The following is a 27,979-nucleotide window of genomic DNA, read 5'->3' as shown; positions in this document are numbered from 1 at the left end:
CTGTAGATCCAGCTACTCAGGAGGCTGAGGCAAGAGAATCACCTAAGCTCAAGAGCTGGAAGTTGCTGTGAGCTGTGAAGCCATAGCACTCTACTGAGGGCGACAAACTAAGACTCTGTCTCTTAAAAAAAAAAAAAAGTTGGGGCAGCGCCTGTGGCTCAAAGGGGTAGGGCGCTGATCCCATATGCTGGAGGTGGCAGGTTCAAACCCAGCCTCAGTCAAAAACTGCAAAAAAAAAAAAAAAGTTGCAGAGCAGGGTGTGGTGGCTGACACCTGTACCCTAGCAGCCTGGGAGGCCAAGGTGGGTGGATTGCTTGAGCTCACAGGTTTGAGACCAGCCTGAACCAGAGCGAGACCTCATCTTTAAAAACAGCCGGGCTGGGCGGTACCTGTGGCTCAAGGAGTAGGGCACCAGCCCCATATGCCAAGGGTGACGGTTTGAGCCCAGCCCTGGCCAAAAACTGCAACAACAATAAATAAATAAATAAAAACAGCTGGGCATTGTGGTGGGCGCCTGTAGTCCAGCTACTTGGTAGGCTGAAGCAATAGAATTGCTCAAGCCTAAGAGTTTGAGGTTGCTTTGCTATAAGCTGTGATGCCACAGCATACTACCGAGGGCGACAAAGTGAGAAAAAGAAGAAAACAGATGCAATTAACAAATGTTAACAAACAAGTATCTTTTTCCAACTTTTCTTTTCCTTTTTTTTTTGAAACAGAGGCTCGTTTTGTCACCCTTGGTAGAATGCATTGGCATCAGCTCACAGCAACCTCAAACTCCTGGGCTCAAGCTATCCTTTTGCCTTAGGCTCCCAAGCAGATGGGACTACAGGTACCTGCTGCAATGCCCAGCTAGTTTTAGAGACAGAGTCTCACACTTGGTTAGGCTCATCTGGAACACCTAAAGCTCAAGCATGCCATACACTTCAGCCTCCCATAGGCCTCCCAGAGTGCTAGGATTACTTACAGGTGTGAGCCACTGTGTCTGGCTTTTTTTTTTTTAAATCAGATTCCAGGGTTCCACTGCAAGTTGAAATCAATTCTAGTGCATGCAGCCAAGGAACTTGCTTTTTAAACCAACACCACTACCTTTTTCCCTTCCTGGTCAGAGTCTATGGTTTTAGATTCTGGAATCCTTTTGTACACTATTCTCAAGGGGTTGTGGGAAGAATGGCAGTGCCCATTGCTGACATCCGCCAGAGCGATTTCCCCATTTCCTTTGGAGATGCTGGTTTCCTTTAGATATGGTCTCTGATGGAGAGGGAGCTTCCTGTCGTCTGGTCCAGTTCAATCTATGTCTTGACTGAGAGGACTGTTTCTCCTTCAGCACATGGGAAATTTGTGTCCCTAGTATCACCAGCCTCAGAGGTCCCTAAGCATATAGAGCTTGCCAGGGACCATGCAAAATACTTCTTACCAGTTATCATGCTTCACCCAGCCCTACAGACAGGATAAATAGTTTTAGAGAAGTCACTGACTCACTCAAGGCCACACAGCTCTTAAGTGTCAGAGTTAGGATTTGAGCCTGGGTCCCTTTGATGTCACCTCTTGAATTCAGAATAACTGACAGGAAGCCATCAGGGAAGGAGGAAAGCACATATGAGACACTCTTGAACACAATTCCAGATTAGAGAAGCTCCTCTAATCCGGCAGGAATTTCCTGGGAAGCCCAAAGTCCCTAGGATTTTTGTTTTAGTAAGAATGAATTACTTATTACTGCCCTAATAAGAGCAGTCAAGCCACTTCATTTCCTCTGCCTTCATAGCAAAAGCAAATTAAGCAATTATGTGGTTTGTTTGCTGTTCTTGTTATAAGGAATACACTTCCCCCAAATCTTCCCACAGCTGGCTCAACCTCCAGCCTTTAGTAAGCTAAAATAATCCCTGATGTTTCTTCCACACACAGACATACAGTGTCTTCATTTTTGCTTCACAACTTAAAATAACCTGAAATTACATATATATTTCTTTGGCCCCTCCCTGCAGTTCTAGATTTTTTTCTCCTTTGCTTGCTGCTGTGTTCACAGTATCTCAATCTCTGCCTGTTTAGTATTCAATTAATACTTATTGTTCAATTAATACTTGTTGACTGAATGCACAAGATCTGTCAGGTGGAGGTCCCCAGTCTTGTGTGTGGACCTGGCTGGGCCTGGGAGGATTTGCTTAGTCCCATCCATGGCTCAGTCCCTTCCTATGGCAGATTCAAGGCTGGGTTAATAATATTGTCCACTCTGCTTCCAACCCTCAAGCCAGCTGGATCTCAGGGAGAAGAAAGATCCCACAGCCAGCAGGGCCTGGCCAGGACCCCAGGCTGAGATTTTCAGGACAGAGACAGCCAGACAAATCCAAGGGACACACAGTACAGGCAGCCCCAGGGTCTGGGGCATGAGTGAAAACTAAGACCAAGAAGGCCCCTCTACAGGTCTGGGTGGTAGCCTGTGGCTCAAGCAGCTAAGGTGCCAGCCACATACACCTGAGCTGGCAGGTTCAAATCCAGCTCAGGCCGCCAAACAACAATGATGGCTGTAACCGAAAGATAGCCAGGTGTTGTGGCGGGCGCCTGTAGTCCTGGCTACTTGGGAGGCAGAGGCAAGAGAATCGCTTGAGCCCAGAAGTTGGAGGTTGCTGTGAGCTGTGATGCCATGGCATTCTACCCAGGGCGACAGCTTGAGGCTCTGTCTCAAAAAGAAAAAAAAAAAAGGTCTGGGTGGTAGTTTGAAGCAGGAAGAGAGGTGGCAAGGAGGTGGCAAGGTCTCAGTGTCTCCTTCTTGACTGGGCTGGGCAGGTCCCAGACTGTCTAATCTATCTCTCCCTGCAGTCTTCTGAGCCCACAGTCCTTGATGGGAGGCAGGCACAGCTCTACCTACTTGTTTTTCTTTTTTCTTTTTTTTTTTTTTTGTAGAGACAGAGTCTCACTTTATGGCCCTTGGTAGAGTGCCATGGCATCATACAGCTCACAGCAACCTCCAACTCCTGGGCTTAAGAGATTCTCTTGCCTCAGCCTCCCAAGTAGCTGGGACTACAGGCGCCTGCCACAACGCCTGGCTATACTTGTTTTTCTTGATTATTTTTGAGCAGTTTCCGGCCCTCTCCCCAAGGTTCTTGGGTCTCACAGTTTCCAGGAAGTCCTGTCACACAAGGGGGGAGTGACAAGTCCCCTTAGCCCCAGGGCAATGCCATGTGGACCAAGTTGGGTCCTGGTAACCCAAAATAAAGAAGAGAAAGGACCAAACCTTCCCCCCACGGTGAGAACCCCAGGCAGAGCCACCCGTAGGGCGCAGAGGAGGAGAGGGCCGTATCTTGGCCCTGTACCCTAGGTCAAGTAGCTAAGGGTGCTGCTCTCAGAGGTTGGCTGAATAGGGGTCCCAGTTTCAGGGGGTGGGCAACGAAATGGGTGGCCAGCACCCCTAGCACAGGGTGGGGAAAGTTTTTCAATTGTTTCCAGCTTCCAAACTGTCCCCTCACCAGAGACGCCCTTGTTTCCACCTTTTCCAGAATGCCGGCCAGAACTGGTGGGCTCCCACTCAGATATTCGGTCTGTCAAGGCTTGCCTCAGTTTCCCCATTGGGCCCAAAGCAGGAAATGGCTACTTCTGGGAGAGATGTGGGCAGGAAGAAGTGGATAAAGGGGATTGGAAGAGGAGGGGGCTTTGGGGAGGTCGGAGTCCTGTCCCTTTTCTGAGAGCCTGTCGCCGCGCCTCCCTTCCCCCGCCCGCCATCTGAGCCGCCCAGATAACGGGACCTCCCCAGGCAGAGCATGCGCTGTGCTCCCTGGCCCATCAGCCATACTGGGAGCTGGGGCTCTCGAGAGGAGACGTGGAGTGATCTGGCTGGAGCAGGAGGATTTGGATTTGAACCGCGTAGAATGCAGAGGCCGGAGGACAGAGGGGACCTCCGATGGCAGCGCGGGTGTGTAAAGTATCAGATGTCCCCCCTCGCTCAAGATCTGCCTCAAATCCCCCTCCCCCACGACTCAGCAGAGGCGCCCCAGGCTGGAGGTGACTCCTACCGTAGGCTCCGTCCTTCCTCTCGTCCTCCATGGCCGCTGGGGGCAGGAAGGGGAGTCCGAGCCAGCGCGACCCCAGCCCGGGCGGGCGGGCGGCTCTGCGGGCTGCAGCGCCCCGCCCCGGGCCGCGGCCCCGCCCTGCACTCCGGGCCCGCCTCCGCGCACCGCCACCAATGGGAGCCCGAGCGGACCGGGGGCGTGTCCTAGCCAGGGAGGAGTGGGATCCCAACCTTTGTTTCCAGCATTGGCCTTCTTGGTGTGCGCAGCTGTCAAGGAGGGGGCGGTTTGTCATTCCTTCATTCATTCGTCCCTTCATTTATTCATCAAATAGACGCTGAGGGCCGATCGTGTGCCACAGAATAGACAAGAAGATGCCATTTTCCATTCACCAGATTAGCAAGAATTTTAAGAGTTTCGTAACATCAAATGGCTTGAGCAAATGATTTCAGACAGAACATTTTCTGGCAGAAAGAGTAAATCTTTTTTATTTTATTTTTTTTTTTGTAGAGACAGAGTCTCACTTTATGGCCCTCGGTAGAGTGCCGTGGCCTCACACAGCTCACAGCAACCTCCAACTCCTGGGCTTAAGCGATTCTCTTGCCTCAGCCTCCCGAGTAGCTGGGACTACAAGCGCCCGCCACAACGCCCGGCTATTTTTTGGTTGCAGTTTGGCCGGGGCTGGGTTTGAACCCGCCACCCTCGGTATATGGGGCCGGCGCCTTACCGACTGAGCCACAGGCGCCGCCCAGAAAGAGTAAATTTAAACTATGTTCACCCTGTGCAATTATTTCTGGCATTGACCCTGGAGAAGTCATCAAAGATTTGTGTGCATGGTATGTATGCAACAAGGTGTATTGCCTGCAGCCTGGAGAATTATTGTGGAAAATGGGCAAAAATATACGTATCCTTCAACAGGGGAGTGGATACAACTAATTATAATAGTCACAGGAGGGAATACAGTGCAGTAGATAAAAAGTATGAACTCAGCAGGGAAATGCAAATTAAAACTTCGATGAGAGGCTAGGCGCCATGGCTCATGCCTGTAATCCTAGCACTCCAGGAGGCCGAGGTGGATGGATCGCCTAAACTCACAAGTTGGAGATCAAACTGAGTCAGAGCAAGATTCATTTGTAAAAATTGCTGGGAGTTGTGGTGGGCGCCTGTAGTCCAAGCTACTTGGGAGGCTGAGTCAAGAGAATCTTGACTGAATAAATGTTAATAAATGTTAAGCCCAAAAATTTGAGGTTGTTGTGATCTGTGACGCCATGGCACTCTGCCGGGGGCAATAAAGTAAGACTCGATTTGAAAACAAAAACAAAAATAAAAAACTTCAGTGAGAGTCTGGGTGTGGTGCCTTCACACCTGTAATCCTAGCACTCTGGAAGACAGAGGCCTGCAGATTGCTTGAGCTTAGGAGTTCGCTAACAGCCTGAGCAAGAGAAAGACCCCATCTCTACTAAAATAGAAAAATTGGGTAGGTGTTTTGGCAAGCGTCAGTAGTCCCAGCTACTTGGAAGCCTGAGGAAGGAAGATGGCTTAAACCCAGGAGACTGAGGTTAGTGTTAGGTAGGCTGGCACCATGGCTCTTTAGCCTGGGCAACAGAGTGAGATTCCATCTCAAACAAAACAAAACAGGACAGTGCCTGTGGCTCAGTGAGTAGGGCGCCAGCCCCACATACCGAGGGTGGCGGGTTCAAGTCTGGCCCCTGCCAAACTGTAACAAAAAATACCTGGGCATTGTGGTGGGCGCCTATAGTCCCCACTACTCGGGAGGCTGAGGCAAGAGAATCACCTAAGCCCATGAGCTGGAGGTTGCTATGAGCTGCTACTCCACAGCACTCCACCCAGGGCAACAAAGTGAGACTCTGTCTCTAAAAGAAAACAAAACAAAACAAAAAAATAAATAAAGAAAGAAAACAAAACAAAACAGGGCCAGGCACGGTGACTCATGCCTGTAATCCTAGCACTCTGGGAAGTGAGGCAGGTAGATTGCCTGAGCTCAAAAATTGGAGACCAGTTTGAACAAGAGCGAGACCCATCTCTAAAAAGAACTGGGCCTTGTGGCAGGTGCCTATAAGTCCCAGCTTCTTGGGAGGCTGAGTCAAGATAGCTTGAGCCCAACTGTTTGAGGTTGCTGTGAGCTATGACTTCAAGGCACTCTATGGAGGGCTACAAGGTGAAACTCTGTCTCAAAACAAAAGAAACAAACAAACAAACAAAACCTTCAATGAGAAACCATTATTTGAGAGACCACACTCAAATACCTAAAATTAAAAAGACTGGCCATACCAAGCATTGGTCAGGATCTGGAGTAAGTGTGACTCTCCTATACTGTGTCTGGGAATGTAAAATAGCAAAACCATTTGGGGGAAAAGTCATACAGTCTCTCATAAAGTTAACAAAGACATTCCATTCCTAGATATTTACCCAAGAAAGGCATAAACAAAGAAAAGGAAAATTTGTACAGACTCTTTTTTTTTTTTTTTTTTTGCAGTTTTTGGCCGGGGCTGGGTTTGAACCTGCCACCTCCAGCATATGGGGCTGGCACCCTACTCCTTTGAGCCACAGGCACAGCCCCAGCACAGACTCTTATATGAATGTGCAGAACAACTTTATAGTAAGTTTATTCATCATGGCCAAAAAACTGTAAATGTCCATAACGGGCTGAAAAATTATTCAGATATTGTGGCAGGTGCCTATAGTTCCAGCTACTCAGGAGGCTGAGGCAAGAGGGTTGCTCAAGCCCAAGAGTTAGAGGTTGCTGTGAGCCGTGTGACACCACGGCACTCTACCCGAGGGCGGTACAGTGAGACTGTCTCTACAAAAAAAAAAAATTAATACAATTCAAATCAGTATGTCATTTAATACAATTCAAATCAGTATGTCTGGTTCATTTCAGCTCCTTCACTGCTGAACCAGGGGGCAGAGTTTGCTTCAGTTTCTCTGCCTCCTCTTTGTAATGACAAAGGTATAAAGGTATCTGTTGCACTGAACCTTTTTTTTTTTTTTTTTTTGAGACAGAATTTCACTTTGTCACCTGCCCTGGCCCGCGGGGAATTCAACGGGGACCTGGGAAACAAAGGGGTCAGTCGAATGAGGGGACAAGAGACACGAAAGAATGAGAGCAAGTCAAGAGTCTGATCAAGCTCCGTCGAGTTTATTTTTCAGCTGGGCTTATAAGCACACAAACGAGGAAGTAACTAAGGACTATTCCTAACAGGGCGGGGAGGGGGCTAGTTTTTGGAAAATTACTAGGAGAAGGACCCTAAGGCGGGGGGTGCATTTTTGAGGAGATATGCAAGGGGAAAGTACCGTTGCTGTTTACAGTTGAATTCCTGAGAATAGTTTGCTCGTAAAATCAAGATAGCAAGGGGCATTTTTGTGATATGTTTTGGCTCCCGGCAGTCACCCTTGGTAGAGTAGTGTGGCCTCATAGCTCACAGCAACCTCAAACTCTTGGGCTCAAGCGACTCTCTCGCCTCAGCCTCCTGAGTAGCTGGGACTACAGGCACGTGCCACAATGCCCAGCTATATTTAGAGATAGGGTCTTGATCTTGCTCAGGCTAGTCTGGAACTCCTGAGCTCAGGCAATCCACCCTCCTTGGCCTCTCAGAGTACTAGGATTACAGACAGGTGTGAGCCACTGTGCCTGGCCTTATTCTTATTTTTTTTGATCTTGACAGGCTTGGGATCCTTTCACCAGGCTGTTAGCAGGAAGTCCTTGATTTCCTCAAATTTTTTTTCTTTTCTTTTCTTTTCCTTTTTTATCGCCCTGGGTAGAGTGCCATGGCATCACACTGCTCACAGCAACCTCTATCTCCTGGACTTAGGCGATTCTCTTGCCTCAGCCTCCTGAGTCACTGGTACTATAGGCACCCGCCCAACGCCCGGCTATTTATATATATATATATATTTTTTCTTTTTATTAAATCATAGCTGTGTTCATTAATGCAGTCATGGCGTACAATGTGTTGGTTTTATATACAATTTGAAATATTTTCATCAAACTGGTTAACATAGCCTTCATGGCATTTTATTAGTTATTGTGTTAAGACATTTATATTCTACATTTAGTAAGTTTCACGTTTTCACCGGCTATTTTTTTTTTTTTTTTTTTGCAGTTTTTGGTCGGGGATGGGTTTGAACCTGCCACCTCCAGTATATGGGGCCCGCACCCTACTCCTTTGAGCCACAGGCACCTCCCCATCCCAGGCTATTTTTTTGTTGCAGTCTGGCCAGGGCTGGGTTTGAACCCATCACCCTCTGTATATGGGGCCAGCGCCATACCCACTGAGCTACAGGTGCCGCCCTGATTTCCTCAATTTTCTGAGGCATGGAGACAAGGTGTGCAATGAAAGCATGAGTACTCACGCGGCCAGCAGGAAGAAAGGAGAAGGAAGGGAGTATTAAGTACTTTATATTGAATTTTTATAATAATTTTCCAGTTGGAAAAAGTAATACAGAGGGGTTAAATCATTTAACCACAGTCACACACTGACTATGGGCCATACAAGGACTTGAACCTATGAAGTCTGACTTCACAGCTGACACATACACTGTAGCCCCTCAGTCATACACCTTCCAAGGTGGCCCACCTAGATATCCAAGTTATATTGGTGAGTAAAAATAGCAAGTATAGGTCTAGCAGAGTGGCTCATGCCTATAATTCCTGCACTTGGGGAGGATGAGGTAGGAGGATCACTTGAGGGCAGGGGTTTGAGGTTGCAGTAAGATTTGGTCATGGTTCTGGACTCCAGCCTCGGCCACAGAGTGAGACTTGTCTCTAACAAAAACAAATAGGTAGGTAAATAGATAGATAGATAATGGGGGCCTAAAAGCTGGGTCCCAGAGGGACGCTGGGGGAGCCTGCTAGAAGGAACTGGGACAAGGCTACCACCGCCTCTGGGAACAGGGAGGTTGCAGTTGAGGCGGTGTAGGCTGGGCAGAGCTGGGACACACAGAGCACTCTGTTCTCTAACTCTACTGAAGCTTTGGGCTCATGAATTTTTCAGCCAAACAGGCCTTGAGTTTCAGATTCCAGGGCACCGGGCCCAGGCTTTTGGGTTCTATTTTCTGCCTGAAAAACATCTCAGGGACTGTAATAGAGGAGTTCTTGTGAGGTTCAGCAATGCCTGGTAATGTCTGTGTTCCCTTGGGTCATCTTCTGAACAGGGGGGCTGGCAGGAGCATAGAGGACCTTCCCCCTCCTCTGGTAAAGAGGTGCCTTTGCAGGGCTTGAACCCCAGTTTTGCCAATTCTAGTTGGATACATTTGTGCAAGTCACCTACCCTCTCCAAGTCTCAGTTTCCCTACATGGGAAATGAAGACAATAGCCTTCCTTAGTCAAAGTATTGTCTCTCTCTCTCTTTTTTTTTTTTTTTTTTTGAGACAGAGTCTCATGTCACCCTGGGTAGAGTTCTGTGGCATCACACCTCACAGAAACCTCAAACTCCTGGGCTTAAGCGATTCTCTTGCCTCAGCCTCCCAAGTAACTGGGACTACAGGCACCCACCACAACATCTGGCTACTTTTTGGTTGCAGTTGTCATTGTTATTTAGCAGGCCCAGGCCTTCCATTTACATGGCTGGCGCCTTGCTCACTGAGCTACAGGAGCCGAGGCTGTTTTGTTTATTTATTTATTTATTTATTTTGAAACGGAGTCTCACTCTGTCTCCCTTGGTAGAACGTAGTGGTGTCACAGCTCACAGCAACCTCCAACTCTGGGGCTTAAGCAATTCTCTGGCCTCAGCCTCCAGAGTAGCTGGGACTACAGGTGCCCGCCACAATGCCCAGCTATTTTTGTTGCAGTTGCCACTGCTGTTTCAGGTGGCTGGGCCAGGGTTTGAACCCACTGCCCTTGGTATATGGGGCTGGCACCCTACCCACTAAGCCATAGGCGCTGTCCATGTTTCATGTTTTTGTTTTTGTTTTTTTAGAGACAGAGTCTAACTTTATCGCCCTGGTGTCACAGCTCACAGCAACCTCCAACTCCTGGGCTTAGGCAATTGTCTTCCCTCAGCCTCCCAAGTAGCTGGGACTACAACTGCCCGGCTATTTTTTTGTTGCAGTTTGGCCAGGGTTGGTGCCATACCCGCTGAGCCACAGGTGCCGCCAAGAGCTCAGTGGCTCGTGTCTGTAATCCTAGCACTCTGGGAGGCTGAGGTGAGTGGATTGCCTGAGCGCATGGGTTTAAGACCAGCCAGAGTCTGGGGCAGCGCCTGTGGCTCAGTGAGTAGGGCACCGGCCCCATATGCCGAGGGTGGCGGGTTCAAACCCAGCCTCAGCCAAACTGCAACAACAACAAAAAAAGACCAGCCAGAGCAAGAGTGAGACCCTGACTCTAAAAATAGCTGGGCGTCATGGCAGGCACCTATAGTCCCAGCTACTTGGGAGGCTGAGGCAAGAGAATCACTTGAGCCCAGGAATTTGAAGTTGCTGTGAGCTATGATGCCACAGCACTCTACCAAGGGCAACAAAGTGAGACTTTATCTCAAAAAAAAAAAAAGAGAGAGAGACAATGTCTTGTTCTTTTACCCAGGCTGGGACACAGTGCAACAATCACAGCTCACTGATACCTCAGACTCCTGGGTTTAATTGATCCTCCTCCCTGAACCTCCCGAGTAGCTACAGGCATGCTCTCTATCACATCTGGCTAATTTTTCTTATTTTTTGTAGAGATGGGTTGTCACTATGTTGCCCAGGCTGGTCTTGTAGTCCTAGGCTCAGGTGATTCTCCCACTTTGGCCTCCTAAAGTGCTGAGATTATAGGCATCTTGCCTTGCAATTCATGCATGGGAGACATTTGGTGCTATGCCTCCCTACAGTAAGCACGACATAAGCTTGAACCACTGTTACTAATAGTAATTATTGTCTCTCTACCACAAAGCAATTAGAAGCAGCTTGCTGGAACAAGGTTCTAGAATACTGACTCAGATTTGAATTCTGGCTCGACTGCCTCCTTGCTATGTGGTCTTAAGCAAATGTCTTCACCTCTCTGTGCTTCTATTTCTTCCTTTAATACAACACGAAGGAACACTGTGTCACATGATAAGTTCTAATAAATATGCACTGCTGCTTTCCTTCTGTCCAAGTGGAGAGGTGAGTGGGTGGTTCTGATGAACTAGGTCCTCTCACCTTCCTCCAGAAGTCTCCACCCATTGGCTGTTAGAGGTCTAGGACTGGGTTGGCAAGAAATATGAGGTGCCGACAGGATGAGTGTCGCCCCCTGGAGGCCCTACAGTAGTAGGTTGGAACCAGGCCAAGTTGGAGTTTCCCTCTTCATACTCCCCCAAACTGCCTTGCAGATAAGACCACAGAAAATCATGGGGTCGAATCCTAGGTCCACAGGAGCTGGCGTACATGCAGTGTATGTGGAGCACAGACACTCAGCCAGCCATTGTTTCAGGCAACCTCAAAAGGGGTCACACCTCTTTTATACTTGTTTTACAGAAACTGAGGCACACGAGATGTGTTCACTAGATCACACATCCCAGCCAGAATCTGGCAGAGTCAGGAGCCAAATCTGGCACCTGTATTGTCAATTGCCGTATCAGCATTATCATCAGGGTCATCGTCTTTATCAACAAGATTAAGTGTCAGCTACATCAAGGATCCAGGCTCTGTTCCAACACTATGTTGTGTACAGTAACTCATTTACATTTTTTTTTTTTTTTTTTTTTTTTTTGCAGTTTTTGGCCAGGGCCGGGTTTGAACTCACCATCTCTGGTATATGGAGCCTGCACCCTACTCCTTGAGCCACAGGCACCGCCCTTCATTTACATTTTTTTAAAGAGACAGTGTCTCACTGTGTTCCACAGGCTCTCAAATTCCTGGGCTGGAGAGATCCTCATGCCTTGGCCTCCTGAGTTGCTGGGACTACAGATGCACACCACTACACCTTGCGAATTTTTTTTTTTTTTTTTTGAGACTGAATCTCACTATGTCGCCCTTGGTAGACTGCCATGTCGTCACAGCTCACAACAACCTCAAACTCTTGGGGTTAAGGGATTCTCTTGCCTCAGCCTCCCAAGTAGCTGGGACTACAGGTGCCCACCCCAACACCCTGCTTTTTTTTTTGGTTGTTGTTGTTGTTGTCATTGTTGTTTGGTAGGCCCAGGCCAGTTTCAAACGCGCCATGCCCGGTGTATGTGGTTATCGCTCTAACCACTGAGCAACGGGCGCTGAGCCTAATTTTTTATTTACTTATTTATTTTGAGACAGTCTAGCTCTGTTGTTCCAAGTAGAGGGCCATGGCATCATCATAGCTCCCTGCAATCTCAAATTCCTGGGCTTGAGAGTGCCTCTTGCCTCAGCCTCCGGGTTAGCTGGGACTACATGCTCTTGCTAAGACACCTGGCTAGTTTTTCTATTTTTCTTTATTATTATTATTATTTTGAGAAAGAGTCTCACTATGTTACCCTTGGTAGAGTGCCGTGATGTCACAACTCACAGCAACCTCAAACTCCTGGGTTAAGTGACTCTCTTTCTTCAGCCTCCCAAGTAGTTGGGACTACAGGCACCCACCATAACACCCAGCTATTGTTTGGTTGTAGTTGTAATTGTTGTTTGGCAGGCCTGGGCTGGGTTCGAACCCACCAGCTCTGGTGTATGTGGCTGCTGCCCTAGCCGCTGAGCTACAGGCACGGAGCCAGTCGTGATGTGTTTAAACAACAAAATAAGGTTTGGCTTGGTAGCTGACACCTATAATCCTAACAACCTGGGAGGCAGAGATGGGTAGATCACCTGAGCTCACAGATTCAGCAAGAGTGAGACCTCGTCTCTAAAAATAGCAGGCTTTGTGGTGGGCATCGGTAGTCCCAGCTACTTAGGAGCCTGAGGCGAGAGAATCTCTTGAGCCCAAGAGTTTGAGGTTCCTATGAACTATGATGTCATGGTCACTCTACCGAGGGCAACAAAGTGAGACTCCTTTGTCTCAAAACTAACAAACAGGATCTGTCCCTGTAGCTCAAGCAGCTAGGGCGCCAGCCACATACACTAGAGCTGGCAGGTTCGAATCCAACCCATGCCCTCCAAACAACAATGACAACTACAATATAAAAATAGCTGGGCTTTGTGGCAGACACCTGTAGTCTCAGCTACTTGGAAGGATGAGGCAAGAGAATTGCTTAAGCCCAAGAGTGAACTGTTCCACCACAGTACATTACCCAGGGTGACAGCTTGAGACTCTGTCTCAAAAACAAAAAAACAAAAAACAAAAAACAAATAGCTGGGCATTGTGGTGGACGCCTGTAGTCCCAGCTACTTGGGAGGCTAAGGCAAGAGAATGGCCTATGCCCAAGAGCTGGAGGTTGCTGTGAGCTGTGATGCCACAGCACTCTACCCAGGGTGACAAAGTGAGGCTCTGTCTCTAAAACAAAATAAAACAAACAAAACCGCACAACGAAACAATGGGAGGACCAGCTTTGTAGTCTGTCCCTACTGTGTCCCATTAGAGGCCTCTCTTTCCATCACTGCTGTCAGAGTTCCCAACCCTTGACCCCCCATGGGGGATCATCTTCATTTGGGTTTTGTTTTTTGTTTATAGTAGAGTCTTGTTCTGTCACCCATGCTGGAGGACAGTGGTATCATCACAGCCCACTTCACCCTCAAACTCTTGGCCCAAATTATTCTTTGGCTTCAGCCTCCCAGGTAGTAAAGACTACAGGCATGTGCCACTACACCCAGCTAATTTTTCTATTTTTCATAGAGACAAGGTCAGGCTGGCGTTTGGATATTTTTTTTTTTTTTTTGAGACAGAGCCTCAATCTATAGCCCTGGGTAGAGTGCCATGGCGTCACAGCTCACAGCAACCTCAAACTCCTGGGCTCAAGCGATTGCCTCAGCCTCCCAAGTAGCTGGGGCTATAGGCATCCCACACAACACCCAGCTATTTTTTGGTTGTAGTTGTCATTGTTTGGCAGGCCTGGGCCAGATTTGAACCCGCCAGCTCTAGTGTGTGTGCCTGGTGCCTTAGCCACTTGAGCCATAGGTGCCACCTGCGTTTTGGGTTTTATATTGTGTTTTTCAGCCTCTGACAAGGTAGAACAAGTGTAGCAGTGATGTTGGGCATGGGGTGGCTTGGGTCTATAGTCCCAGCTACTCAGGAGGCTGAGGCAGCAGGATTTTTTGAGCCCAGGAATTGGAGGCTGCAGTGAGGTATGATGACTCCATTGCACTCTAGTCTGGGAGACAGAGGTGAAATCTTTACTTCACCACTCATATAGCCACAGAGGAGACATTCAGCAAATATTCACTCTCTGAATGAATAAATTATTATAACCATAATGAAGCAGCATCTATTTGTCTGATTTAGCACATAGTAGGTGTCATTAGTTATAATAACAATGATGATGACCATTTTTCTTTTCAAAATTCTACCAACATTTAGGTGTCACATAATAGGGGATTAATGAATTTTTTTATTTTTTTGAGCCAGAGCTCACTGTGTCACCCTGGGTAGAGTGCTGTGGCATTACAATTCACAGCAACCTCCAACTCTTGGGCTTAAGCAATTCTGCCTCAGCCTCCCAAGTAGCTGGGACTACAGGCGCCCACCACAATGCCCGGCTATTTTTTGGTTGAAGTTGTCATTGTTGTTTGGCAACAATGCCCAGCTAGTTTTTGGTTGTAGTTATTGTTTGGCAGGCCAGGACCCTCCAGCTCTGGTGTATGTGGCTGGCGCCCCAGCTGCTGAACTATAGGTACTGAGCCATAATGAATATTTTTTGGAAAGAATAAATAAGAGTAGGGCAGTGCCGTGGTAGGTCAGTGGGTAGGGTGTTGGCCACATACACCAAGCCTGGCAGGTTCTAACCTGACCCAGGCCAGCTAAAACAACAATGACAAATACAACAACAATAATAATAATAAAAAAAACTCCCAGGCATTGTGGCAGGTGGCTGTAGTCCCAGCCTCTGGGGAGACTGAGGCAAGAGAATCGCGTAAGCCCAAGAGTTTGAGGTTGCTGTTAGCTGTGATGCCACAGCACTCTACCCAGGGAGTGGGTAGAGAGCTTGAGACTCTGTCTCAAAAAAAAAAAAAAAAAAAGGAATGAATAAGAGTAACTTTAAGAATAGTAATAAAGGCAGAGTCAGGGATGGTGGGTTTGAACCCAGCCTGGTCCTGTTAAAAAGCAAAAACATAGCCAGGTGTTGTGGTGGGCACCAGTAGTCCCAGCTACTTGGGAAACTGAGGCAAGAGAATCACTTGAGCCCAAGAGTTGGAGGTTGCTGTGAGCTGCGCCACTATGGCACTCTACTGAGGGCAACAAAGTGAGACTCAGTCTTGGGGGGTGGTGGGGGGAAAGAAAAGAAAAAAGAATAGTAATCAAAGTAACTACATGTGTCTTGCTTGGGGTGCTATCCACAGTCCTTGACACTTAGTTAAAGAATATTTAAGTGCAGGCGGTGCCTATGGCTCAGTGAGCAGGGCGTGGACCCCATATGCCGAGGGTGGTGGGTTCAAACCCAGTCCCCGCCAAACTGCAACAAAAAAATAGCCGGGCGTTGTGGAGGGCGCCTGTAGTCCCAACTGCTTGGGAGGCTGAGGCAAGAGAATCGCCTAAGCCCAAGAGCTGGAGGTTGCTGTGAGCCGTGTGACGTCATAGCACTCTACCTGAGGGCGGTACAGTGAGACTCTGTCTCTACAAAAAAAAAAAATATGTATATATATATATTTAAGTGAAAGGATAATTTTCTTTTTTGTTTGAGACAGAGTCTCACTTTGTAGGCCTCAGTAGAGTACTGTAGCGTCATAGCTCACAGCAACCTCAAACTCTTGGGCTCAAGCAATTCTCCTGCCTCAGCCTTTCAAGTATCTGGGACTACAAGGAGCCCCCTACAACGCCCAGCTATTTTTAAAGATGAGGTCTTGTTCTTGCTCAGAATGGTCTAGAACCTGTGAGCTCAGGGAATCCACTCATCTCGGCCTCCCAGAGTGCTATTATAGGCGTGAGCCACCGTGCCTAGCCTGAAAGAATAAATTAATTAGTACAATTTGTTGCACGAATGAATGAATTAATGAATTATGTCAATATTGAGCACTCATTATTGAGCACTGGCAACATAAACAGGAGAAAGTCCCCTCCTATTGGGACTGAAGTGAGTGTGGGAAAAAGAGGAGAAATAAGATGAATGTGGATAGACTGATGGATGAAATGACGATGTCTGAATGAATGGATGGAGGAATTGAGAGATAGATGGATGAATGAATGACTTGATAGATAAATGCGTGAACGAGTGAATAGATGAATGAAGGAATAAATACATAGGCAATTGGTTTGGGGGTCTCAGCTCTCCTGAGAGTTAGGCAGGTCTGCGGTCTCATCTGAGGTTGCTATCCTCCCAACGCACTGGCAAGGGTCTTGGCGTCCGCCGACATCGCTACTCACCTGTCAGCCTCCCCTTTAAGACGCACACACCTGGGCACTCACCTGGGCGCGGGCGCTTCCGCAGGAAGAAGGAAGCGGTGCTGCAGTCTCCTCCCGGCACTCCCTCCCCACCTCCTAAATCCGCCGGCTGTCACCATGTCCGCTTCGGCCGTCTTCATTCTAGACGTCAAGGGCAAGGTGAGACTGGGCGTGAGGGGTTAGGGGCCTAACAGGTGAGGTAGCGCTCCGGGGACTTCAGGGGTGGCCCCTCCGCTCAGGCCAGGGAGGCCCCAGAAAGCGGCGTGGGAACACCCCTTTCTCCCCCATCCCTGCAATCCTTGGGGGTCCTGAATCTCATCCCGACTCCTTTGTCTACTAGCGTGTGCCTGGGGCGGGGAGTTCACCTCTCTGAGCCTCAGTTTTCCCTTTTGTAAAAATGGGAGTAACAGAGAGATCTCCACTCAAAAGAATTAATACAACTCAATGCGTGTAAACCACTCAGCACAATAGCCCCGCTGCAAACATTAGGAATTCAGTAGTAAATTGAAATTATTTCATTCACGGTAAGAGTCACAGTATTTTTTTCTTTTTTTGAGCCAGAGTTTCACTATGTCGCCTTCAGTAGAGTATTGTGGCATTACAGCTCACAGCAACCTCAAACTCTTGGGCTTACCTCAGTCTCCCAAGTAGCTGGGACTACAGGCGCCCGCCACAATGCCCAACTATTTTTTTTTGTTGTTGTTGTCATTGTTGTTTAGCAGGCCTGGGCCAGGTTCGAATCCGCCAGCCCCGGTGTATGTGGCCAGGGCCCTAACCACTGAGCTACAGGCTCTTAGTCAGCTTCTAAAGCTTTAATATCCCAGGAAGGCAACTGGGCCAGGAGGCCCTAACTCCTCTCTGGCGCTGCCTTCCTCAAGCCTCCTTCATTCATCTTGTCATTTAATAGCAATGATAATTAGTGGTGAAAATAATATTCCTGCTGACAATAATGGTAAGAGGTAAAATATTTGAAGACATGCTCTGTGCCCTCCCTATTCAAACAGTGAACTAAACAAGCTTATGAAGTGGGTACTATTGTTACTGACTATAACTGCCTGCAGGCAGAGATATATGAGCCATAAGAAATTTATGGGTCTGGCTGCAATGGCATGCCTATAATCCCAGCACTTTGGGAGATGAGTTAGGAGGATCACTTAAAGCCAGGAGTTTGAGACACCAGGGCAACATAGCAAGATCCCATCTAAAAACTACTTGAAAAAAATAAATGTAAAGGGCGGCGCCTGTGGCTCAGTGAGTAGGGCACCGACCCCATATGCCGAGGGTGGTGGGTTCAAACCTAGCCCCAGCCAAACTACAACAAAAAAATAGCCGGGCGTTGTGGCGGGCGCCTGTAGTCCCAGCTACTCGGGAGGCTGAGGCGGAAGAATCGCCTAAGCCCAGGAGTTGGAGGTTGCTGTGAGCTGTGTGACGCCACAGCATTCTACTGAGGGCAATAAAGTGAAACTCTGTCTCTACAAAAAAAAAAAATAATAAAAAAATTGGCTGGGCGTTTGGCAGGTGCCTATAGTCCCAAATAATTGGAGGCTGAGGCAGGACGATCCTTTGAACCCAGGAGTTTGAGGTTGCTGTGAGGTAGGCTGATGCCACAGCTACTCACACCTGGGCAACAGACCAAGACTCTTGTCTCAAAAATTACATATATATATACATATATATATATATATCTTTTTCTTTTCTTTTCTTTTTTTTTTTTTTTGAGACAGAGCCTCAAGCTGTCACCCTGGGTAGAGTGCTGTGGCATCATAGCTCACAGCAACCTCCAACTCCTGGGCCCAAGCGAGTCTCCTGCCTCCACCTCCCAAGTAGCTGGGACTACAGGCACCCACCACAATGTCCGGCTATATATATATATATTTTTGTTGTTGTTGTTTATGGCCAGGGCTGGGTTTGAACCTGCCACCTCCAGCATATGGGGCTGGCGCCCTACCCCTTTGAGCCACAGGCACCGCCCCTAAAAATCTGCAGTTTAATTTCTTTCTTTTTTTTTGCAGTTTTTGGCCAGGGCTGGGTTTGAACCCACCACCTCTGGCATATGGGGAAGATGCCCTACTCCTTTGAGTCACAGGTGCTGCCCCACCCAGCTATTTTTTGGTTGCAGCAGTCATTGTTGTTTGGCAGGCCCAGGCTGGATTTGAACCTGCCAGCTCATGTGTTCGTGGCTGGCATTTTAGCAGCTTGAGCCACAGGCGCCAAGCCATATATATTTCTTTTTCTTTTTCTTTTTTTTAATTATCCCAACTACAGGCCAAGCATGATGGCTCACGCCTATAATCCTAGCACTTTGGGAGGCTGAGGCGAGTGGATTGTTTGAGTCACGAGTTGAGTCAGCCTGAGCAAGAGTGAGACCCTGTCTCTACAAAAAAAAAAAAAAAAAGATAGAAAAACTGAGTCAAGAGGGTCACTTGAGCCCAAGAGTCAGAGGTGGCTAGGAGCTATGATGACGCTATGGCACTATCCAGGGCCACGGCTTGAGACTTTGTCTCAAAAAAAGAAAATAATAGGGCGGCGCCTGTGGCTCAAGGAGTAGGGCACCAGTCCCATATGCCGGAGGTGGCAGGTTCAAACCTAGCCCCCACCAAAAACAAAAAAAAAAAAAAGAAAATAATAATTATCCCAACACCAGTTTGGTGCCTATGAAGCCTGAGGCAAGAGCAGGAATTCTGGAGCCAACGTGTCATGGTTGAATTCTTGGTTTTCTTGTTTACTATGGATGTGGTTTATAGCCTCAACTTTCCTGTCTGTAAATGGATGTGATAACGCTTACCTCACAGGATTGTGGTGAGAACTAATAATTTAGAAAAGATCCAATTTTAAGTAGAACACAGCCAGACACTCAGGGAGGGTCTAACCACATTGTTGTAACTTGTCCATTTTACAGAGGAGGACACTGATGTACAGAGTGACAAAGCCTTCGTCAGGCCCCTCAGCTAGGAAGAAGTGTTCAGAACTGGGCACTCTGATGCCCCAGTATGGTAGGTTTCTGGATGCTGTTGGTGACAAGGTTTTCTCTACTCAAACTCAGGCCTTGATCAGCCGCAACTACAAGGGCGATGTGGCAATGAGTGAAATCGAACACTTTATGCCTCTGCTTGTGCAGCGGGAAGAGGAAGGTGCCCTAGCCCCTCTGCTGAGTCGTGGCAAAGTTCACTTCCTGTGGATCAAACACAGCAACCTCTACTGTATCCACCCCAGGCAGGGACTCTGGAGATACAGAATGATGGCAGCTCAGGCCCAGAGAGGGTGGGCTGAGGATAGGAGTTGCACAGCACATCTGTGATGACTTAGACTGGGGAGACAGGTAGAGAAGGGGGTAGTGGCAGGGGACAGGGTGGAGCTTCAGGGTCTGTACCCCACTTAAATCCCCGAAAATTGCACCTTTTCCTTAACCTCACACCCTCCAGTGGTGGCCACCACACTGAAGAATGCCAATGCCTCCATGGTGTACTCCTTCCTCTACAAGGCTGTGGAGGTAGGTACTGGCCACTGCCATTGGCCGGCTGGTATGTCTGTCCACCTATTTCGCCCACCTCTTTCAGGACCCATCTTTGTCAGGAAGACTCACCTGACCTCCTTGTTTCCTTCCCTGGGTCCCTGCCCTTCCCCCATCTAAACCCCATCACTCTGTATCTCATTAGCTGCTTAGAACATGATCTCTCCCTACATGGCAGAGACCAATGAGGTCTCTGAGAAAGATATGGCTCAGTTGAGCCAGAGGGCTAGTGATTTAATGCCAGCTCTTCTACTTCCTCATTGTATGATCTTGAGTATGTTACTTCTCTCTCTGCCTTTAACTGGGGCCAAGTGCCCATCAGTAAATAGTTTGTAACAATCAAGAAATATTTGCGGTGTGCAGTGGCTCACACCTGTAATCCTAGGACTCTGGGAGGTCGAGGCAGGTGGATTGCTTAAGTTCATGAGTTCAAGACCAGCCTGAGCAAAAGTGAGAACCCATCTCTACTAAAAATAGAAAAACTGGACGGTGCCTGTGGCTCAGTGGGTAGGGCGCCGGCCCCGTATACTGAGGGTGGCAGGTTTGAACCTGGCCCTGGCCAAACTGCAACAAAAAAATAGCTGGGCGTTATGGTGGGCACCTGTAGTCCCAGCTACTCGGGAGGCTGAGGCAAGAGAATCGCTTGAGCCCAGGAGTTGGAGGTTGATGTGAGCTGTGATGCCATGGCACTCTACCCAGGGTGACAGCTTGAGGCTCTGTCTCAAAAAAAAAAAGAAATATTTGGCTGGGTGCAGTGGCTCATGCCTGTAATCCTAGCACGCTGGGAGGCTGAGGTGAGTGGATCACCTAGTTTAGGAGTTAGGCTTAGGCACTTAAGACCAGCCTGAGTAAGAGTGAGACCCCCATCTCTACTAAAATCAGAAAAACTAGCCGGGTGTTGTGGCGGGTGCCTATAGTCCCAGCTACTCTGACAGCTGAGGCAAGAGGACTCCTTGAGCGCAAGAGTTTGAGGTTGCTGTGAGCTATGACACCATAGCATTCTACCCAGGGTGACAGAGTGAGATTCTATGTCAAAAAAAAAAAGAAAGAAATATTTATTGATTCACCACCTCTCTGCCAGACAAGAGCAGGGTACATGGCTGTGGACATGTGACTGGCAAAATCCTGGCCCTCTTGGTTCACTGATGTAATGGAGGGAATGAGACAATGTACTGCAGAATTAAAGGGCATTAAGAAGATCAAAGAGAACATTGTGATAACCATTGACTTGTATACTATTCTCCCTGGAGGGGAAGGGCTGCATCCAAGAGGGAACATTTGAGCTGAGGCTTGAATGACAAGGAACTTGCTGTGAGGTTAGCTGGGGGAAAAGTAATGAATGAGCAATAGTTGCTCTGTTGAGGAATGAGCCCATACTCATTCCTAGGGGCTCATAATCTGGGGTCTGCAGACTGCCAGATGCCAGTGGAGAGAATTCAGGACACCCAGGAACTTGATGTGTTTTGATATAACGAGGTTCCTTTGCCATCCTGTTTTATTTTATGCACTTTCAGACCTTAGTCAGAGGTGGGTTTGTAAACATCACCAGATACACAGGGATCCATGCCTCCCCCCCAAATAATTAAAATTTCTTTAAATTTCCCCTTCCAGAAATTTCCCCAGACCTCTCCGTCTTCACGCTCTTGCTGCAGTTTGTGTTTGTTACTGCACCCAACATATTGGATTAGATTGGTCCCATTACCCATTACCCATTCCCTCCTTTAGACTATATAATGAGGGAAGGGACCCTGTCTGCTTTGTTCACTAATAATGTTTCAGCATAAGCATACAGTACGTATGTAATAATTACTTGTTGGATGGGCTGGCTGAATGAGTGGATACCCAGCCCGTGGTTATCATCATACCAACCACACTTGTGTGAGTATCTGTCTCCCCCTTCCACCCCAACAAGGTATTCTGTGAATACTTCAAGGAACTGGAGGAAGAGAGCATCAGAGATAACTTTGTCATTGTCTATGAGCTGTTGGATGAGCTCATGGACTTCGGCTTTCCCCAGACCACCGACAGCAAGATCTTGCAGGAGTGAGTTAACCACGGGGCAATCACAGGCTGAGTGGGGGTGGAAGCAACTTAAGGAGGGCCAAGGAGGTGTCCTTCATGGGTCCAGCCACTTGTCCCCTGCTACCCTCCTGCCAGGTACATCACACAGCAGGGAAATAAGCTGGAGACAGGCAAGTCACGGGTGCCACCAACTGTCACAAATGCTGTGTCTTGGCGCTCTGAGGGCATTAAGTACAAGAAGAATGAGGTCTTTATTGATGTCATAGAGTCTGTCAACCTGCTGGTGAGCCCCCACATCTCTGCCCCATCCCTGCCATGCCTGGGAGCTGGAGAGGGGGCTTTGTACATGGTGACCTATCATATGTACCCTACAGGTCAATGCCAATGGCAGCGTCCTGCTAAGCGAGATCGTGGGCACCATCAAGCTCAAGGTCTTTCTATCCGGAATGCCAGAGCTGCGACTTGGCCTCAATGACCGTGTGCTCTTTGAGCTCACTGGCCGTAAGCAATCTGGGGGGACCCCTTCGCCTTGGAGCCCTCAGGGGATCCAGACATCCTGCCCCCTCTGAAGACCCAGAGAGTTGCCCATTTTGAACTAAGTGCTCGCACGTCCTCTGCTGGTCAAGGCTGGTGCTGCAGCTTCTTGTTCACTGCACAAATGCTGGTTCATGATTAAGCAAGCACTTGCTTTATGCCAGGCGCAGATTTAGGCTCTGAGGACACAGCAGTGAAGAAAAAGATAAATCACTGCCGTAATAGAGCTGATAGCAAGAGCTAAGCTCCCTGGGTTTACATCCATCTCTGCCCTGCTATTGTTCATCTTCTCTAGGCCTCAGTTTCCTCATCTGTAAAATAGGGGTAATGGTAAGCGTAGGCAGGGAAGGTTGCAGTGTCACTCTGCACTCTCACTTTTGAGTTTCAGGCAGCAAGAACAAGTCTGTGGAGCTGGAAGATGTCAAATTCCACCAGTGTGTGCGGCTCTCGCGCTTTGACAACGACCGCACCATCTCCTTTATCCCTCCTGATGGTGACTTTGAACTCATGTCTTACCGCCTCAGCACGCAGGTGAGGTAGCGTCAAGCTCCATCAGGTGGCACAGGCTGGGGGCCAGAGTCTCCACGAGCTCGCCTTCCTCTGTCTGCAGGTTAAACCACTGATCTGGATTGAGTCTATCATTGAAAAGTTCTCTCACAGCCGTGTGGAAATCATGGTCAAGGTGGGCCCAGAAGAAGGGACACTTTTTTTTCTTTTTTGTAGAGACAGAGTCTTATTTTATCACCCTTGGTAGAGTGCTGTGACATCACACAGCTCACAGCAACCTCCAATTCCTGGGCTTAGGCAATTCTCTTGCCTCAGCCTCCCGAGCAGCTGGGACTACAGGCGCCGCCAAAACGCCCGGCTATTTTTTGGTTGCAGTTTGGCCAGGACTGGGTTTGAACTTGCCATCCCTGATATATGGGGCCAGTGCCCTACCCTACCCACTGAGCCACAGGCACCACCCCCAGGAGGGACACTTATTGACAATGCATGAGTTTGGTCAGGTGTGGTGGTCACGCCTATAGTCCCAGCTACTGGGGAGGCTGAGGTAGGTAATGGGATTGCTTGAGCCCAGGAGTTTGAGGGTACAGAGAGCTATGACAATATCACTGCAGTCCAAACACTTAAAAAAAAAAATCCCTTATCCACCCTCTTGTGACTCCCTCTGCCATGGTTTAGCTCCACCTTTGGTCTCCTGATTTCTGGTTCCTTGTCTCCCCCTCTTGTCCTACACAGTTTGGTTCCCAGGTGGCAATAAGTACTGGAATCAGGTCATGACCCTATACTTGGAACCCTCTTTGGCTCCCACCTCTCTTGAGATAAAAGCCAAAGTCCTTCTTGAGGACCAGAAGTCCCTGTGTGGTCTGTCTATTCACCTCTCTGTCCTCGTTTCCTCTTACTTTCTCCCTTGCTCTCAGCCACACCAGCCTCCTCTCAGTTTGCTACCTCTGGATCACCCTCTGCCTGGATCACCCTGCCCCCATACACCCAGATATCTACATGGCTCTATCCTTCACCTCTTTCAGTTTTGACACCTTTTCAGGGAGGCTTTCTCTGGTTGCTCTTATTAATTTATTTATTGTTGTTTTGTTTTGTTATTTATCAGGGTCTCACTCTGTTGGCCTGGTGGCATCATCATAGCTCACCACAATCTCAAGTTCCTGGGCTCACACATTCCTCTTGACTTGGTCTCCCAAAGTGCTGGGATTATAGATGTGAACCACTATGCCAGCCAGTGTAAGTGAATTCTTCCTGTCCTTTGTTCTCTCCCCTGACAGGCTAAGGGGCAGTTTAAGAAGCAGTCAGTGGCCAACAGTGTGGAGATCTCTGTTCCGGTACCCAGTGATGCTGACTCCCCACGCTTTAAGACTAGCGTGGGCAATGCCAAGTACGTGCCGGAGAAGAATATCGTTATTTGGAGTATTAAATCCTTCCCGGTGAGCACTGGAGACAGGTGGGCAACCTGGGAGTTGGGGCTGGAACAGTGTGGAGATGCCCAAGCTATGTGGAGGTGGAGAATAAATCAAGGACCCACACACATGTGTACATGGTTTTTCTTTGTGAGTGATATAGGTGGGATCAGACTGGTCTGTTTCACAGATGTAGAAAGTGAGACTCCATAAGGGGAAGTGAGTTTAAGTGCTCCCTCATCAAGGCCTTAAGAAAACCAGCGCTGGGTTTCCTTGCCTTTCTGAGCTGAGATGGTCAATTTGACCATCTGTGAAATAGGCAAAGTCATTTTATCCATATCCTTGGGACCCAGGAGGATTTGGTTTGTCCTTGTCATCTGGTAGGGTTGTGGGTAGTGATACTTAGAGCTTGAGAAACAGGAGGTGAAAATTAGAAGCCCCCCACTCTACCACTGATTGGGTTTTGCAGTCAGAAGCTTCTGCTGAGAAACTTAGCCAAGAGCCTTTACTTTCTTGTCTATGAAATGGGGTGAGAGGAGAGCTGGCTGTGGGGTCTGCTGTGAAGGTGGTCTGGGCCGGGTAGGAGGCCCTGTGGTGTGTCTGATGCCCCATGTGCCCTCAGGGGGGCAAGGAATACCTGATGCGAGCCCACTTTGGGCTCCCCAGCGTGGAGAAGGAGGAGGTGGAGGGCCGGCCTCCCATTGGAGTTAAATTCGAGATCCCCTACTTCACTGTCTCTGGGATCCAGGTGAGGGAAATGGGCAAAGTATCCTTGACCTCCACAGGCTCCTCTCTCTTATCCTTTGGCTCACCTCCATTTCCTATGTCACCACCACTTGCAAGTCTCCCTTCAATGTTGCTTCTTTTGCTTGCAGCAGGTCTCCTCCCTGGTCTGTGCTATCTTGTCCCCCAGTACATTGTTCACTTTTTCTTCATCTCCCATCTGTAAGCTATTCACCTTTCCTTTGGTCTGTGCTACCTTGTCCCTCCTCAAACCATATCAGGTTGCTTCTCTTACACCATGCCACCTTCTTCCCCACTGTCCTTGACCATCTCCCCTCCCCCATTCATGCCATGTCACCTCATTACTCCCAGCATGTGCTGTCATATTCTTCCAAGTTGTGCTATATATATTACCTTGGCCTAAGCTACCTCTTTGTCCCTGGCCACCTCACTCCCACAAGCCTAGACCACCTCATCTTATCCCTTTCCAGGTTCGATACATGAAGATCATTGAGAAAAGTGGTTACCAGGCTCTGCCCTGGGTTCGTTACATCACCCAGAGTGGAGGTAAGGTAGCCCACCTCCCTGGGATGACAAGGTCAGGAGACAGAAGGAGGTGGACACTTGGGGCTTTGACCACATTCTGGCTCAGAAATTCAATAGCCCTAGCCCATGTTTGTTCCTCCTTGTCATGTCATCCTGAGCCTTGGTTTGTACATCTTTAAAATGGGGGCATAGCTCAGGTGTGGTGGCTCATGCCTATAATCCCTGTATTCTGGGAAGCCAAGGCAGGTGGATTGCTTCACTTCAGGAGTTCAAGACCAGTCTGAGCAACAGTGAGACCCTGTTTCTAAAAATAGAAAAACTAGGCAGGAATGGTGGCACATGCCTGTAGTTCCAGCTACTTGAGAGCCTGAGGCAAGAGGATCTCTTGAGCCCAACAGTTTAAGGTTGCTGTGAGCTATGACACCACAGCTCTCTACCCAGGGTGACTGAGTGAGACTCTGTCTCAAAATAAATAAATAAATAAAAATTTTTAAAATTTTTTTTGTAGAGACAGGGTCTTACTTTATTGCCCTTGGTAGAATGCAGTGGCGTCACAGCTCACAGCAACCTCCAACTCCTGGGCTTAGGCAATTCTCTTGCCTCCACCTCCCAAGTAGCTGGGACTGCAGGCACCCGCCACAACGCGGTATATGGCACCACCCTATTTTATTTTTTTGAGATAGTGTCTCACAATGTCACACTCAGTAGAGTGCTGTGACATCACAGCTCACAGCAACCTCAAACTCTTAGGCTTAAGCCATTCTCTTGCCTCATCCTCCCAAGTAGCTGGGACTACAGGAGCCCGCCCCACTGTTTTTTTTTTTTGTTGCAGTTGTCATTGTTATTTAGCAGGCCAGGGCTGGGTTTGAACCCACCAGGTGCCCTTAGTGAGAACCTGTTGTCCCAGCTACTCAGGAGGGTGATACAAGAGTATGGCTTGAGCCCAGGAATTGGAGGTTGCTGTAAGCTATGACAGCCTGGCACTCTACTCAGGGCAACAGAGTGAGACTCTGTCTCAAAAAAAAAAAAAAGGGCGGCGCCTGTGGCTCAGTCGGTAGGGCGCTGGCCCCATATACCGAGGGTGACAGGTTCAAACCCGGCCCCGGCCAAACTGCAACCAAAAAATAGCTGGGCGTTGTGGTGGGCACCTGTAGTCCCAGCTACTCAGGAGGCTGAGGCAAGAGAATCGCTTAAGCCTAGGAGTTGGAGGTTGCTGTGAGCTGTGTGAGGCCACGGCACTCTACTGAGGGCCATAAAGTGAGACTGTCTCTACAAAAAAAAAAAAAATGGGTGGTGCCTGTGACTCAGTGAGTAGGGCGCTGGCCCCATATACCAAGGGTGGTGAGTTTGATCCCGGCCCCAGCCAAACTGCAACAAAAAAATAGCCAGACTTTGTGGCAGGCGCCTATAGTCACAGCTACTTGGGAGGCTGAGGCAAGAGAATCACCTAAGCCCGAGAGCTGGAGGTTGCTGTGAGCTGTGACACTACAGCACTCTACCAACGGCGACAAAGTGAGACTCTGTCTCTAAAAATATATATATATATGTAATACGTGTGTGTGTGTATATATATATATATATTTATATAATGAGGGTAGTTGCCAACTCTAGGGTGGTTGGGAGGTTTAGACAAGAGCTGAACACAGCACTGCCTGCCATCTGCAGCCTGGAAACCCGCTTGTTGCTGTGGTTTCAGTACCTGTTTTCTTCCAAGGTCAGTCAAGAGTATTGTGGCAGGGGATGGATTTTTGAAGCAGTCTGTCCCTCCCCTGCCTTCTGAGATCCTGCCCCATCATTGTTTCCTTGCAGATTATCAACTTCGCACCAGCTAGAAGTGAGAAGCGATTGGAGCTTAAATGTGGGGCTTCTCTCTCTACTAAGGCCCTGCAGCAGATTGTACAGAGGGAGAGAAGATGGGGTGTGTATGTGTCTTGAGTCTGGTGTCTGTTAAGTCTGGCAGGTCCCTGACTTAGCAGTTTCTCGCTCCCAGTACTTGTCCCCCTTCTTGCCTCTTCCTTTTTCCACAGCCTGGGAGGGATGGTCTCTCCGCCTTCCTTACTCTTGGGGCTTTCCTCCCTCTCAATTTCATGTGAAGAAATCAAAGAGGGGCTTGAAGTCCCCCTCATGAGTGCCTTCTTGCAATGACCCGCCTTAATGGTTGTTGGGGGTCCCTCCCTCCTTTATAGCTGCTGAATTAAAACCCACTCCTCTGAGTTTTAGGATGTTATTAAAAAGATGAATCTAGCTGCTATGTATATGCTTTTTGGCTGGGGACTGGGCCCTGCAGTGCTGGTTGGGAATGGGGAACACATGTCCAGTCCTC

The 27,979-nt window shown here is 48.5% G+C and overlaps 2 protein-coding genes across 4 annotated transcripts in view; one reads left to right on the top strand and one right to left on the bottom strand.

Moving 5' to 3' along the window:
* Positions 1 to 4,320, bottom strand: part of SLC44A2 (solute carrier family 44 member 2) — a 42,338-nt gene extending 38,018 nt beyond the window's left edge. For both annotated transcript variants that reach the window (XM_053583267.1, XM_053583266.1), the window contains exon 1: positions 4,005 to 4,320. In XM_053583267.1, the coding sequence (XP_053439242.1) occupies positions 4,005 to 4,317 (313 nt within the window). In that variant the 5' untranslated portion in view covers positions 4,318 to 4,320. The remainder of the gene's footprint in view (positions 1 to 4,004) is intronic.
* AP1M2 (adaptor related protein complex 1 subunit mu 2) lies at positions 106 to 27,894 on the top strand. Of its 2 annotated transcripts, none has more exons than XM_053583302.1 (13): positions 106 to 3,904; positions 16,454 to 16,566; positions 19,451 to 19,607; positions 19,830 to 19,897; positions 21,831 to 21,961; positions 22,076 to 22,223; positions 22,315 to 22,441; positions 22,857 to 23,005; positions 23,085 to 23,156; positions 24,256 to 24,414; positions 25,010 to 25,135; positions 25,602 to 25,677; positions 27,466 to 27,894. In XM_053583302.1, exons 2-13 carry the CDS (start codon positions 16,525 to 16,527, stop codon positions 27,486 to 27,488), a joined length of 1,278 nt encoding a protein of 425 aa, XP_053439277.1. In that variant the 5' UTR covers positions 106 to 3,904; positions 16,454 to 16,524; the 3' UTR covers positions 27,489 to 27,894. The 2 variants fall into 2 exon arrangements, with proteins under 2 accessions (XP_053439277.1, XP_053439278.1); XM_053583303.1 differs by having other exon boundaries at positions 110 to 3,904; positions 22,863 to 23,005.
* Positions 27,895 to 27,979: the final 85 nt, after the last annotated feature.

This window comes from Nycticebus coucang, chromosome 3, assembly GCF_027406575.1.
Source record: "Nycticebus coucang isolate mNycCou1 chromosome 3, mNycCou1.pri, whole genome shotgun sequence".
Classification (NCBI taxonomy): Eukaryota; Metazoa; Chordata; class Mammalia; order Primates; family Lorisidae; genus Nycticebus; species Nycticebus coucang.
Note: the sequence above shows the minus strand (reverse complement) of the source record. Positions and strands in the feature narration are given on the sequence as shown.